Source organism: Drosophila tropicalis, unplaced genomic scaffold (genome assembly GCF_018151085.1).
Source record: "Drosophila tropicalis isolate 14030-0801.00 unplaced genomic scaffold, ASM1815108v1 contig_878, whole genome shotgun sequence".
Lineage (NCBI taxonomy): Eukaryota > Metazoa > Arthropoda > Insecta > Diptera > Drosophilidae > Drosophila > Drosophila tropicalis.
This window is the reverse complement of record NW_027173374.1, coordinates 10,723,510-10,738,382: the sequence shown is the minus strand read 5'-3', so window position 1 is coordinate 10,738,382 and position 14,873 is coordinate 10,723,510. Positions and strand designations below refer to the sequence as shown.

The following is a 14,873-nucleotide window of genomic DNA, read 5'->3' as shown; positions in this document are numbered from 1 at the left end:
TTTATTTTTGTCACAATGACTAGTTTGCGCAATTAATCAATATAATTGATGACAATTGGTCGAGCCGAAAACAAAATGCTTATCAGGCAAACCAGAATCTAACACAATTAGTCAATGGATCTTTTTTCAGTTCATATCATCAATTTATCTGCAAAACTAGAAAGAAAAAGTATCTTTAGAGAAAACCATGAATTGGCTCTTGGGCTCTGGCTCTGTCTGGATGGATCCACATCTGGCAAGACCTTCTATGAACTATCTGCAAAAATGCATTCTTCTGTAACTCATTGATTTATGAATTTGACCGATCTGACGGGCAGTTAATGACCCTGCTGAACTACTAGTAAAAAGAAAGAATTTTCCATAAGACCAAGCGAAAGATACATAGATCGATCAATGGATAGATACATATATGTAGATGAAGAAGAAAAACAAAAAAAGAAAGCCAAACAAAGTTGCACAATTATTATTATGCATTCTCTCACTAAGTTAGTAAGGCAATAGACAATTGATATTGATTTCAATTTCCAAGGCACTCCTAACACACAAAGAGTTGAACTCTGATAATTGTCTCAACGATTGACAGTGGGTGACTAAGCCAAACTGCCCAAGATCAATATCTTTTCAATTGACACTCCATTGAGTATGGTAAATTTATAAGTAAGTTAGTTAAACTAAGGAAATTCTTTTAAAATTAAGGTCTACAACCTGAACCTAGTGAATTTTAGTTACAGTTCTAACAACTTCTAATTTTATTCAAATTAGAACCAGATTTCTCAATGAATCCAAAGGAATTTTAGGAATCCTTAACAATTTCCACCTTTAAAACTATTTCGCAGTGAATATTCTTGACAAATCTTTTGCATATATAATTGCAAAATAAACCATTTTACTGAGAGTAAGGAGAAAAAATGCTGACTTAATTTTTTAACGCCTGTTTGAAAGTGGCAGAAGAAGAAGAAGAAGATGGGGCTGCGTTCTGCACTTATTTATATGGTTGATTAGTGTCAATTTGCCAGAGAGCAGCATAACTACATATGTACACAGACACACACACACACACAGACACACACATTGATCTTAAGTATGCACATAAGTATATGAAAACTATTTGCCATGATTCCTAAGTGCTCTTACTTCTACTTACTATTGCTGCTTTCTCGCAAGGCTTTGTGTGTCGGCGTGTTTATTCAATTAGCATTTTGGTTTTTTATTTTTTAGCCAGAGCCAGAGCAGACAAAGCCAACTGAAGACACCGATGACATGGACATAATTGCAGGCTATTTATCAAGACGGGCCAAGTTAAAGTCAGATTCAGATTCCGAGACGAAGACAACGCACTGACAACTCAATGAGCCGGCAACAGTCCACACCTAGACCACGTAGATGGTTAAATACGTAGCCCAATGGAAATGAAACACCTGCCCCGCTGGGCCAAGTTCATGTCCTCGTTCTCAATGCCCATTTAAATGCAGACAAAGTAATTGCAGAATTGCTGCTGGAGCAGAAAAAAGCAAAGGGAAGCAGTAGGCAAAAGGGCAAAGAAGGAAGCGGTGGCTGGCACACTGATTAAAATGGATTTATAAATTATGCAGCGGCGGCGTTGCGATTAAAATCGCCTGAATAAACGCGTCGGCGTCGGTGGTTGTGGCAGCAGCAGCGGCATCGGCCTTTTTGGACGTATTGGGATACGTGCCCGCAGTTTGGCTAATAGAAAGATTTATCACCCAGTCGGCAAGTTGCAGGGCACCAACTTCAACTAACTTGTGAGTACTCTGATTTCCAGCTAAAAGCGATAAAAACCGCCCATCGAATCGCGTTACCTTTTCAATTTTCATTTCATTTCATTTTGCACGTTGCGTCAATACTCTTGGCTTAAAGCATTATTTATTGAAAAGTTTGTGGTTCTTCTTCTTCTGGGCCAATATCTATACGCTTTTCCCTTTTCTTTTTTGCTTCTTCCGTTTAATTTATGGCATTTAAATTGCAATTTCATGTTGCAAGCAAGAAGTAGAAGTAGAAACTAGTCGCAGAGAGAGAGAGAGAAAGATGGTCTACCTATTTTTCACACCTTTTAAATTGTAACGCTTTTTGGCTTCTCGAGTATGTCTTTCTATTAGCACATTTCCATGGTCTGGATCAGGGTCTGGCTAGGCGACCAACCAACCTACGTTCTCCATGCGAGTTTGGCAAACTTTGATTTGTGGTCAACAAGAAATCACTTTTCATGGGAAAGAAAATTCTTCTTCGTTTCCGTTTTGTAACGGTAACAAAAAAGAGAATTCCCTGCTGACCAAGTCAAAAATGCATCTTCTTTAGCTTCACTTTGTCTGCCAATTGATGGATTTGTTGATTCTGAAGAAAAACTCACTACATAAAGTTGAAACGAAACCCTTTGTACACTGCAAGAAGATGGGATCCCCTACTCTAAATGCATAGCCCAGCATGGATTACGATCATCATGCGTTTTAAGTGGCCCTAATCTAAGTAACTCTTTTAATCGCCCATCAACACTGCTTGACATAAGCACGAGTCAACCCGCAGTCCAAACATATTAGAGCTATAATCATATATAGAATTGGTTTCCTCCACTTTTATAATCTTCTTCACTTTCCCAGACCCTCAAACACTTGAAACACTCTGAGCACAGAGTTCAGATAATTCGTTTGACTGTGGGTGGGCAGCAGCTGCACGAAATTGGCCTCAATAGGCAGATGTATGTATGTATGTTAGGTATTAACTCCTTTGAACGCAATGGGTGTTGATCCAATACTAGACGGATCAGATCTGATTAGACCCTCCCCCCTTCTCCCTAGCCCAAATGTGATCACTTTAATCCCATTTTGTTTGTTCTACGTTGATCCCTGCTGCTGAAAGCTAAGTAAAACATCAATCAGTCTTTACTTTTTTTGCTCTCTGTTTTTTCATTTAATTGCGTTGAAATTCTTTTTTCGATATCTTAGACAAGATCTTGATATGAATGTTGTCTAACGGTGTTTCGTTCTTCTTTTTACATTTCTTCATTTTTTGATTAAATTCAATTCGTTTATCAGTTACAATTTGATTTTGATTGAGATTGAATTGGAGATGGGGCTAGAGAACGACTGTGTGTGTGTGTGTGTGTGTGTGTGGGGCTACCAGTTTACCCAGTTCAACCTGTTGATTTGCTTATCAAGTGCTTTCCACACCTCTATCTATGGCATTACATCAGAAAAAACCCAGATATAGTATGCCTCTTTCTCCTTTTCTCTTTCTCTCTCTCCATCTCATTCACTTTTCTCTTGTCTATATTTTTGGCAGATTGATTTGTATCTGGTCAAGTCTAATGAAGATAAATGCCTTTTTCGGTATAGGCCAATCAATGTTCATAGTCATCTGTGTATCTTAATTGATATGTATAAAATAAAAAATTCATTAATTGGTGGCAACCCAAAAAAAAAAAACAAATCCATACTAAAATCAATGAAAATTCACTTTCCATCTTATGAAATTAAAATTGGGTGGTCCATTAAAAGGAGGTAAGAGAGAGAGAGAGAGAGAGAGCAAGAGGGGCAGAGTCCACTCAAATATTTAGTTTACTTTATGGCAATTGCCGTCTCCGCCTTTTTAAGCAATATTTTACTTGGCTTTTAATGCGTCATTTAAATGGATTTTTTTTTCCTTTTGAATTTAAGAATTACGATTTAATTATCACTTGGCAAAAAATGCAAAAAAAAGTGTAGATGAAAAAATTATAGGAATTTGTTGCTTTTCTACATTTCCATTAACTCATTTCCGCATCCAGGGACGGATTCTAGGGTAAATCTTATGGATCAGAATGGATCGAATCGATTTGCATTGCCTCCAAGTGCTCCAAGAGCTAAATTTGATGGGCCCTACACCCATTTTGATTCGCTCCCTTGGCCATAATTGAAACCAAATTCCTAACTTCATATTCAGACAAAACTCTTCCAACTCTACCTCACCCTCGGGCTCACAATTAACACAGTTTATGGCCTCCAACTACAGCAAGACGATCAGTTTCTCCATCTTCTCGATCATTTGCCTCATCTGCATCAATTTTCAGCACAATTCTAACTCAAAGGCTTTATGAGCATGGAGAGGTACCACTCCCAAGATTCCCACTCACTCAAGAAGATCAAACAACATGAAGGAAATGGTTTCCGCAGGCCTCACTTGGGTCAGTTTCTCAGATGATAGGTGTTAAGCAGAAAAAAGTTCATTCTAAATGCAAATTGCAATTGCAATTTGTGTTTGTTTTCAATGGCATTTATTTCGGTCAATATTACAGACAAGAAGAAACACCGCTGGGTTACCTTTCCCCCCACAGGCACATATTTCCTACTTCTTTAACGAGCTTGCTAATTTGCCAAACACCAAATGCAGCTGCCTTCCTTTTTTATTATTATTTACTCTTGAGTCTGAAGATTTGTGTGGGTGAAGTCCAGATCTTTGGTCTTCGCTGGGGCTATTTTCATTGAAGTGCCTGGGCAAACCAAACGATTCAACTCCATTTTATGACCAATTGCATAATGTGAGCAGTCGGCAACAGATAGCAGATGATGCACCCAGTGACCCACTAAAGATATGTGGCATGTCAACAAACTTTGAGAAAGAAAAAAAAAGAATAAAAGGGAAACCACACAATAATTGGCCAAACGAAGTCCAAGAGAAAAGAGTTGGCCCACCCACGTGGCTTTAATAAAACTTTAAACGTTTCATCGTTTGCCCAACTGCAAGTAGCTTCCTTGGGGGGGCCTTACAAGTTGTTAAATTGTAACTTTTACTACATTGTTTTTATACCCTTGACAAAAACAAAAGTCCATTAGCTTTGAAGTTGAAATACAGAAGTTAGTCCTTAACTTAACTATCAGTGATTAGCAACCTCGTTTAGCAAACTAAATTCTAACTAAGAAATTTCCTCTTATCTTTTATATGTTTAACTCTCGCCAAAAACTAATTTCCTCTATAAATAAGAGTATAGCAACTTCGTCGGATAATACGCCAAAATCAGGTAAGTCTGTCAGCCTCATTCTTGGTCTGCTTTCTACCGATTTGTGTCTTTTTAGCCACTTGTCTCGATTACTTCATGTCTGACCCCTTTTTTTTCGTCTGCTGCCTCCGTCGTTGTGCATTTATGAATGATAATTTGTTTATAACAATGTCAACGTGAACGCCCACTGGAACAGCAAAACCAACAACAACAACTTAAAACTCGTGTTCGACTAATTGATGTCTCCCAGTTATCAGTAATAAAATTGCATAAATCACACAACTTGCATTGTTGTTAGACATATTGTTGGACATACAATTTATGGCCAGGCCAAAAGTTTAGTGTCTGAGTGTTTGAAGTTTGCATTGTTGTTTTTGTGGGGTGCTATGCTAATTACCTTTGCAATGTCTCTGACAGTTGTGACAGTTTTGTTTGACTACCGAGCGGCGACAGCAGCGCCCACGCATTTCAGACTCCCAGACATCAGGCTAAAAAGCGCTGTGATCTATGGACTACTGGTTGTTCGTTTGCTTGGGTCACGGGAAAATTGTGAGGGGATTCACACACACAGACACACACTCATATAGATTCGGTTGCCGTGTGCCAAATTAACAACAACTCTCCCACCTGAGGCCATGAGACGCCAGAGACATAATTAACAAATTTTTATTACATAAGCTATTAAGAGTAATCAATTAAATAAACATTCTAAAAGTTTATAAAGGATCAATCAGCCTTGAAGCGGAAACATTGATGGAAGGACATGCAATTTAAAGAACAGGACTGACATTGAATGTGTCCTGATTAATAAGTAACAGCTGATCTAGCAGACAAATTATTCAGATCTTGACCCATTAATTGGTTATCCGGAAGTGTCACCATATGGATTGGATTTTCGAATGATATTTACAGTCAGATGAATGCATCATCTCAATGCTATTCATTTTGTTTTTAATGACTGTTTTTGAATCAATATTTCTTTATCGATGGACGAATATATACATACATATATGACTGTCTCAATCAATACTCAATGTTTATTTGCATAATCCATGTGAATGGCTCTCACTCTGGCTACCTTAAAAGTTGTCATGGCATAGCTATTTCTACCTTCATTTTTGTACTTTCCATGGACAAGTCAAAACAATTTATTGGCGACAATTCGTTGGCTTGTAAATGACATATTAATGACCATCTGCTGCAGCAACAACATCAGCAGCAACAGCAACAGTTGCCGCCGCACACGCGCATAAAATAACAAAATTTTCAATTACAAGAAGCGTAAAATATACTCCAACATAATGATGAATCCGGTTTAAGTTGAAAGCCAGCAGCTCTGCGAAAATATGTTGGCACTTAATAGCTCAAGTTTACGGACCAATCGACAAATTGCCGTACTAATCTATCCCGCGTCGCGCCACACCAACAACAGGCAGCAAGTTAAAAATATTTTTTTGGACCTCTACCCCTTCTCCCACTCCTCTCTCTCTCTCTCTCTCACCATCTCTATATCTCCCACTTGAAACAATTTTCGCATGCATAGAGCGTAGGCCTCTGTCTCTGGGCCCGCCTTTTCCATATTCTTCCTCTTAATATGCAAAGCCAAATGGCAATAAACATTGCCATGAAAAACCCGAAACCCAAAGCGAACCCAAAGCGGCCGCCGCCGCTCTAAATTAGTCTCCCTGGAAGCGGGTTAAGTGCGTGTGCAATTTGCGTAGATAAAACCGAGAGAAAAAAAGAGAAACAGAAAAAATGAAAACAATTTTTGTAACTCTGGAGACAAAATTAACTCTAAACGTTCAAAAATGACTTCCGTTTTTTGCTTCTCTCTCTTCTCTCTGCTGAGAATTCAGGCAGAGAGGGGCTTAATGGGCTGATATCTTACAGATACAATTTCTGTGTATGTCTTACAAGTAGGAAGTGTACCCAATTGAGGTGATGACGCACAGAGTGTGTGTGTGTGTTTGTGTGAGGGTGTCTATGTGCCTAGGTCTCTGGGCCCTGTAGGACGGAGTGGGAGCTAAGTTCGTATATACAAAAAAACAAAAAGAAAGAAGAAATTCTAATGGTAGACACAGGCGTCTGGGCCATTGACTCCATCCATAACCCGTTCGTTCGTTTTATTTAAACTAATTGACGCCCGTTCTACATACATACATACCACATTTAGGTGGTGTGCGGGTGTGCATCTAGCCACATGTATCTACATATGCATGTATATATATATGTGTGTGTGTGTGTGTGTAGGTATGCTGAGGTGCAATTGAAAAAGTGTCAATTGTTTGGTATGCAATTTCAGGGAAGAAAGGCAACAGAACGGGCCCCAACTTTACTCCAATCGGCCAATTGATGCGCGTCAAAATGAACAATGAGTTTCAATTAGAGTAACAACCACACATGGACCCCAACCAACAGACGAGAGACAGATGAAAATTTCAATGGCTGGCTGATTGAGCAAAATGATGATTCGAAAAACGGGGGAAAAAAACTGTTGAGCATAGCCAACGTTTAAAGGTCTCCTGAAGTATCCAAAAGAATTTACTCAATCAATGACCAAAAATCTATTAGGGAAATCTAATCATGCTTACCAATTGGGGGATAGTTTTAGTTCCAATTGGCTTTGTTGACTAAATATGTTTTAGAGAAAAGTTTTAAGTCTTTAGGAGTTTTAAGTCTTCCTTCCCTTTGTTATTCCATTAACTTGAACATTTGATACAACTTCTTGTTAGAGTGTTTGCGAAACTCAATGAATTATAATTAATTTGGTAAGAGTTCAAAATTTCCTTGGTAGTAAAGTTTTCCACTCTACGCTTTGTCATTCTGCCTATGGCCATAAGAACTTAGCTTCTATAAATAGGATTAAGAACTACATAAATCAACATGTTGAACCATCAACTACAACTCTCACAATCAGCCAAAAGAAACAAAAGAAACAAATGAAATGCAACGCAAGAGGGGCAACAATTTTCTAGTTCAGTAGAGCTTCTTATCTCTTGGTTACTTTTATTTTTTAGATTTACGATAGCGCTAGCAATTGGCAATTACAGTGCAATTAATTTATAATCCCCAGCCAGAACCTACTGCTTGGAACCTACTTTGAGCAAATGTGACACAGTTTGTGGGCGATGATTGTTACACAATATAATCGATATGATATTTATGATGGGTTGGGGGTAGCTTTTTCATCAGGCCGGCGCCTGGAATTTTGAAATTTGAAGAATTCTTTCTTTATACTCTTGAGCAATGAGTCAGAATCTTGGAAAAGCGTGAGCTAAAACTGGAGTAGTTTCCTATCAGCAGTTAAGTGCCTGTGAGCATTATAATATTAATCACTTGATTTACACAAAGTATCTTAACCAACGGCAAAGCAGGCAAAGTCTTTGAATTACACGAAAACGTGAAAAACTCTTAAAAATTTCAAGCTTTTTGATAAATTGAACTAGTTTTTTTTTTTTTAAGTGAGTGTGTGGGGTCGCTGCAATTTGCAATTGATACTTATTTTTGATTTGAAATTTTTGTAGGTGGTCATGTTTTGGCTGGTTGAGTACCACTTGTTGCCAGGTATCCCTCTCACGCCCTCTCCTCCAAACACACTCTGCTTGTATACACTGGAAAAAAACCTTTGAAATCTCTTACAGTTTCATGTGAGTGGTTTTTTTGGTAACCCAAATTCTCTGGCCACGACGCGTGTCTCGACGTTATGTCTAGAGATTTACGACTCAAATGACCATGAATGTATATGCATATATAGCATGCTGTATGTATGTATGTATGTACGTGTTAACCTGGGGAAGTCGGCAGAGGTGGGTGGTAAAATAAAAAGAGAGAAAGAGAAAAATTATCGCTTTCGGTCAAGCTACAACCAAATGAAATGAAACGAAACGCAAAGAAAATGCATCAAATTGTGTGTGTAAAGTGACTCTGTGTGTTTCTTTTGTGTGTGTGTGTGTTGTGTGGGTAAGGAAAGTGTTTGCACATCTTTGTATAACATTTGGTTTGGGGGTGGCAAGGGGATAAGTGGCTGTGGTATTTGGTTAAATCGTGCATCAGCGAATTTAGTTAAAAGTGCTAACTAACTAGAGTTGAACAAAGGGGTATAAATATTCCATAGCTGCTGACTAACTATGGAATATTTGAATAGTTTTGGATAGGAAATAATTTGGAGGTTTTAACACACAAAACGTAAGAAATCCTTAACTCTCTTACCAGAGAAAGCAAGTGACTAGCTAATTTGAAAAACTGCTGGGAAACAGGATTAAGGATCGTAGGATTGTATTCGAAATTCAAACCAACATTCAGTTGCTTTTCTTTCTTAACAAACCTTTGCAGTCCAATAAATTTGTTGAAATATTATGAAATCATTTATTTTCTATATAGTTTTTCATGTAGCTTTCGGCTTGGTTTCATTTTCCTTAACCATCATTTCGGATGTTGTTAAACACTTTTAATTTTCTCAATATAATTGACTTTGTTGTAATCGGTCGGAAGTTTCTGTGTCAATGGTCACTGCCACTGGCCACATTTGGTTTTGTTGTTTGGCTGCTGGTTGGAAAACGAATTGCTTGTAAAGAGCCATGTAAAACAACGGCCAATGCAACCACCGAAAATCGAGAAACCGTAAACAAAAAAAAAAAACTGCGTGCAAAATAACATTAATCATTATAATTTATATAGCAGGGTCTTCGGCTTCATAAATCCCATGGCGGATTGTTGGTTACAAATTTTAACGAATTTACGCATAATTTAACATTCTTGTCAATGTCCGGACCCAAAAGACCAGGTGGGGCAATACGACAGCGACAGAGCGCCACTGGGCCATAAAAAAAGAGAGCAAAAGCCATAATAAATGGCAGAATTGTGGGTGATTTTGTCGGTTTTTGCGTTTCTTTTTTGAATGGCCTAGACCTTTTTTTTATACTTCTATACTATATATGTAAGTGTATATGGACAACTCTTAGGCAAGCAAACAGTTCATTGCCACCTGCCTAAAAATAGAGCAAAAACCATACAAAGAAAAGTAAAATATGTTGACGACTGCCGGAAAAACTTTTGCATAAATGAAACTAACTGAACTAAACCAAACGCCAACGCCAAACCAAATAAATCCATTTGACATATTGCGTCGTCTAGTACATGTTTTAAGTCCATCATCATCATCAGCAGCATCTTCATTATCATAATCCAACATCGTCTTCATTATGTTCACCTAGTCGTTGTTTTATCTGAAAAACTAAACACTCTACGGTATTTTCCAAGTTCCCTAAACATAAATCAACTGACTGAGTTGATGATCAAGTTGTTGATGCTGATGAAGATGATCAAGATGGGATGCTGCTACCTCCATTCTCGCTGACAATAGCCCGTCAAGTGTGTGTCTTCCACCCACCCACATAAACTGCGCTGATCTTTTCGTATAGCTAAAAAAATATATCTTTAAATATACCATTCTCCAAACGCTTAGGTAGGGTATAACAATCTTCTCTTTAAATATATCACAGGAGAAGTTAAATCATCTATTTAGAGAAGAATATTTGACTAAGATGATCAAGAAGTCTAGGAGCAAGGAAATACAATCTATCAGAAGACTTTCCCAATAAAGCTTTTCAGGCTAATATTTCTTAGTCTGTCTGTTAGAGTATTTCCAAGTCTAATAACTCTTATATTTGCCTTTTCCATTTTGGCTGGTTTTTCTTAATTTGAAACTTTTGTATAATATACATTTGTCTGTGACGTAGCAGCAGATGAAGATGAAAACCAAACTAATTTTTTGGTTTTTTCTTCATTTTTTTTTTTTGTGCTTTTGTGTAAAATTAATTTATTGTATTATGTGCGGAAAGTGATATAATAGAGCTAACTTATGCTACTTATGAGAATTATCTATTTGTGTTGAAATTCCTTTCATTCTTTTGATGCCCATGGAAATGATTATTAATCATGATTAATATTTAGTTTTTTGATGCAATTTGCTTGAGTTTACAAAACCATGAAAAGGGGCAATAAAAAATGTAATGTGTTTTGATTCGGCAAATGCGTCATAAGAAAGGAAAACTATAGAAATAGAACAAAAGAATTCAAGTAAGAGAAACAAGGCCTAGAAACTTTTTGGCTTAGCCTAAATAGAGTTATTTCGACCCACTTATGGAAGCTCTTTCAAAGAGGTTTTGATTTTATTGATCTAGTATTTGGAAAGCAATTCACATACAATATACGAAAGTCGAATGACAGTGAAAGTAAAGAAGTTTCGTCCACAGAAAAAAAAACTAAATAAACTTCATATCAATGCAAGTGCCGGGAGCAACAACTTCATCAACTTCCAGACATGTCGTAAATTAAGTTATCAAAAAAAAAAAAAACCAGAAGAAAACGTATCTGTCGGAAGCTTTTAGCATCTCTCTGTCTCTTTTTGTTTATCCCCAACTCTCTGTGAGCGTGTCTTTCACTGCTTGACTGGACTTCACTCAAGTTAACACCTTGCTCCCCATTCCACAACGCACTAAATCAGTCGCATAATTGCCGTGCCCCCAAGACCAAGTACTCTTCATATATCATCATGAAAATATGCACGCCTTCCCTCTTATATGCAGGCTCCCAGTGGTAAGGTAAGGCAAAAGGGTTTTGGGTTTCGGGTTCGAGTCCGGGTTCGAGTTCGAGTCACCGTTAGCAATTTGTTGCCAAGATGAAGATGAAAACTGCAACTGCAACTGGCGTTGACTTTTGGAGGTCAACTTGTTTACTTGAGTCTCATCAAGCTAAAACTGACGGAGTGGAAAATTTCGTGAAATTTGGCAATTTTCATTTAATATTTGGACAGTTTTAATTTTCACACTTATCGCTGTCTGTCTGACTGTTTGCTTACCAAAAAGGTAAAAGTTATTTGCAAACCATTTTCGAAACGTTTTCCAGTTCCAGTTTCCAGGTCAGTTCATCAAATTGTTTTAATATTAATGCTCAAATAGAACTTTGACCTTCCCTTTAACAAAAAGTTCAAAGTAGACCCCCCATATAACTATATACATATGTATAAGTACTTTCCCAGTAGTTATTAATACTATGTATTTGTATTTATCTTGAAAAATATGGCAAATGTTTGGTTTTGCGTTTTTTTTTTTAATTTGTGCATATAAACAAGAAATTGAACTAAAGAAAAACACAAAATAGAAATATAGTTCTATATATATATGAAACACACCCACACTAGACGACCCGCCCACAAGTTGAAAGTTCTCATAAAAATGAAAACGAACCTGGCGTAATATCTCAAGCAGAAGGAAAATATTTGTTGTTTCTTGTTCTGTTTATGTTAAGCATCATTAACTTAGCCACTTGATTTGGCAATCTAGAAACACATATCTATAGACTTATTTCTCCTATCATTCTTCTCTCATTTTCGAAGTCTCTCTCTCTTTCTCGTTCTCTTTGTATAATTTGGCATATAAATTCTTCTGACATAAATCTTCTTTTTAATGAACCAAACGGCCTGATTAGCACCCGGACTCATGGGAAGTATTATATCGTCATGAATTGTATGAATCAGACACTTTGCATATTGTCGTAACCAAGCAAGCAGCCAAGACTCAAAATCAGAGATAAGTTTGCCAAATTAATTTACAGCTTCATTTTCATTCACCTCTTCTTTTTTTTTTTTTTTTTGGCAGAAAACACAACTGTGATAAGGTCTGCAGTAACTGGCAGGAAGGAAACTTGTTGTGCAACAATTTAGGCCCGGTTTTTTTCCTTCTGATCACCCGCTTATCGCTTCGTGGGCATCAGGCGTCATTGAGACGTCAGCCCCAAAATGACTAAAGATGCCGCATAGATACAAGATGTATGTACATACATCTTTTGGTTAGCAAATTTTTAATTTATTTAATTTGGTTTTCGGTTAACTTGACTCAAAATGGCAATGATAATGCGAGGTGAGTGCGATGAGATTGCTTTTGGATTGTCCAAATAGTTTCTGTAACTTTTCGAAAAAGGCGGAGATAATTAATACTTAAAGAAGAATCACCCAGAGGAAACCCATAACCAATTGGCAACAGAATGTCCTAGATTTAGTCCTTTCATCATCTTTTAGAATATATCTTTGAGCAATACAATAGTTAAATTCAATTTCAAGAGTATTCGAAATTATTAAATAAATAATTGAATATTTGCTAGCTTCAGTCGAGGTCATTGAACTTGATATTTATATTAGATTATGGGTGGATACTTACTGTATTCACTCTGCTCATCCTGTGTTCCATTGACAGTGCCATCTGGCAGGATCTGCAATATATGATTCTTAACATACAATTGCATTTTCCTGCTGGGATTGGCCAGATGAGTTGATCGTTCATTGCGATCCAAATTGTTGACAGTTGGTTTATTATTATTATCATTATTTAAATTATCATCATTATTATTGTTGCGATTATTAAGATTATCTCTAGAGTTAGTCAGTCTTTTCGATTTCGAACCAATGATATTATTGTTGTTGCTGCTGCTGTCAGCCTGCAACTGTTGCTGCTGTTGCTCCTGTTGCTGTTGATGATGATGCAGATGATGATTGTGATTATGTTTCTTTGACTGATGCTGATGTCGTATGCTTCGTTCAGTTCGTGAAAGTATAGCCAAGTGTTCACTGGCTGGAGCAGCTGACAATAAGAAGCCAAGTGGAATCATTTCCTTCTGCTCATCATCATCATCTGCATTGTCTCTATGGGGAATTTGATCTGTATTGATTTGGTGCCGATTAAGATCATTTAATATAATATTGAATATGGCAGTTTGGGTTGATGTTATTGTTGTTTCATTAAATTCAGCACTAATACTTTGATTTTGTTGTTGTTGTTGTGATTGTGATTGTAATTGTTGTAAATTTGTTATTGATTGATTTAAACTATTTGCTTCACTATGACTATGATCACTTTGCAATTTATTACTAACATTAGTGGATATATGATAATTGTTTGTTATATTATTTTCAAATTGGTTCGACATCGTTGTTGCTGCTGTTGTTGTTGTTGTAAGCGCTGGCTTGGCAGACACTAAACCTTCCCAGGCTAAGATAAATGAAAGGAGGGCGCCCAGCACCGCCAGGGCCCTCCAATACGAACGCAGGTTTCTTCGCATCAAAGATTACAACTTCAATTTCACAAGAGTTTTCGTTCGTTTTGTGTATTGTTTTTATTTTAATTACTTATGATTTTGTTTTTCGCTTTTGTTTACAGTTTTTGTTGTTGTTATTATTGTTGCTGTTTATAGGTTTTCCAACGTTTCTGGGCACTGCCTCTTTAGTAAGACACGCCCTTGAATACTGTTGAAACATATGAACGCCCCAAAAATTTTCAAAATTTTTTATTATTTTTTTTTAACAATTTGTGAAATTTTTACTTTCGTTTCGATTCGTTGTGTCTCTCTCTCTCTCTCTCTCTCTGTCCCTCGCTTGATTTTTTGTTTCTTTTAACCGGAAATTAGGTTATCATATCGTAGACTTGTTTAACACATTTCAATTGCTGCTGTTGCGGATCCTCATCTTCGTCTTCGTCCCCGCTGATAATGCATCTTATCAATCGCAATGACTTTCCCGACATGTCACTCAATGGGGAATCTCTTCACCAGATCTCAGTGTGTAATGAAGTATCAAAATCGATTTCAGTTCTTGCACATTAAGTTTGAACATCGAGCAACAACATATTCGACAGCAAATTTGTTATAAGAGCTGCAAAGTACAAGAAAATTTTAAGTTTAATTAGTAAATTTTATAAGCATAAACAATCTTAACAAACATTTTCATTCATTGTAATAGAGCACATAAAAAAAACTAGATAAAAATATAATAAAATTTAAGTTAGCTTTGACACACTTTTTCTATCATTTTATGTATTTTTTTGGTTTTGAC

The 14,873-nt window shown here is 36.9% G+C and overlaps 1 protein-coding gene across 1 annotated transcript in view; it reads right to left on the bottom strand.

Moving 5' to 3' along the window:
- bnl (branchless) overlaps positions 1-14,873 on the bottom strand; it is a 45,893-nt gene that overhangs the window by 23,515 nt on the left and 7,505 nt on the right. Inside the window, exon 2 of the mRNA XM_068300322.1 lies at positions 13,207-14,693. Coding sequence (XP_068156423.1) covers positions 13,207-14,104 — 898 coding nt within the window. The 5' untranslated portion in view covers positions 14,105-14,693. The remainder of the gene's footprint in view (positions 1-13,206; positions 14,694-14,873) is intronic.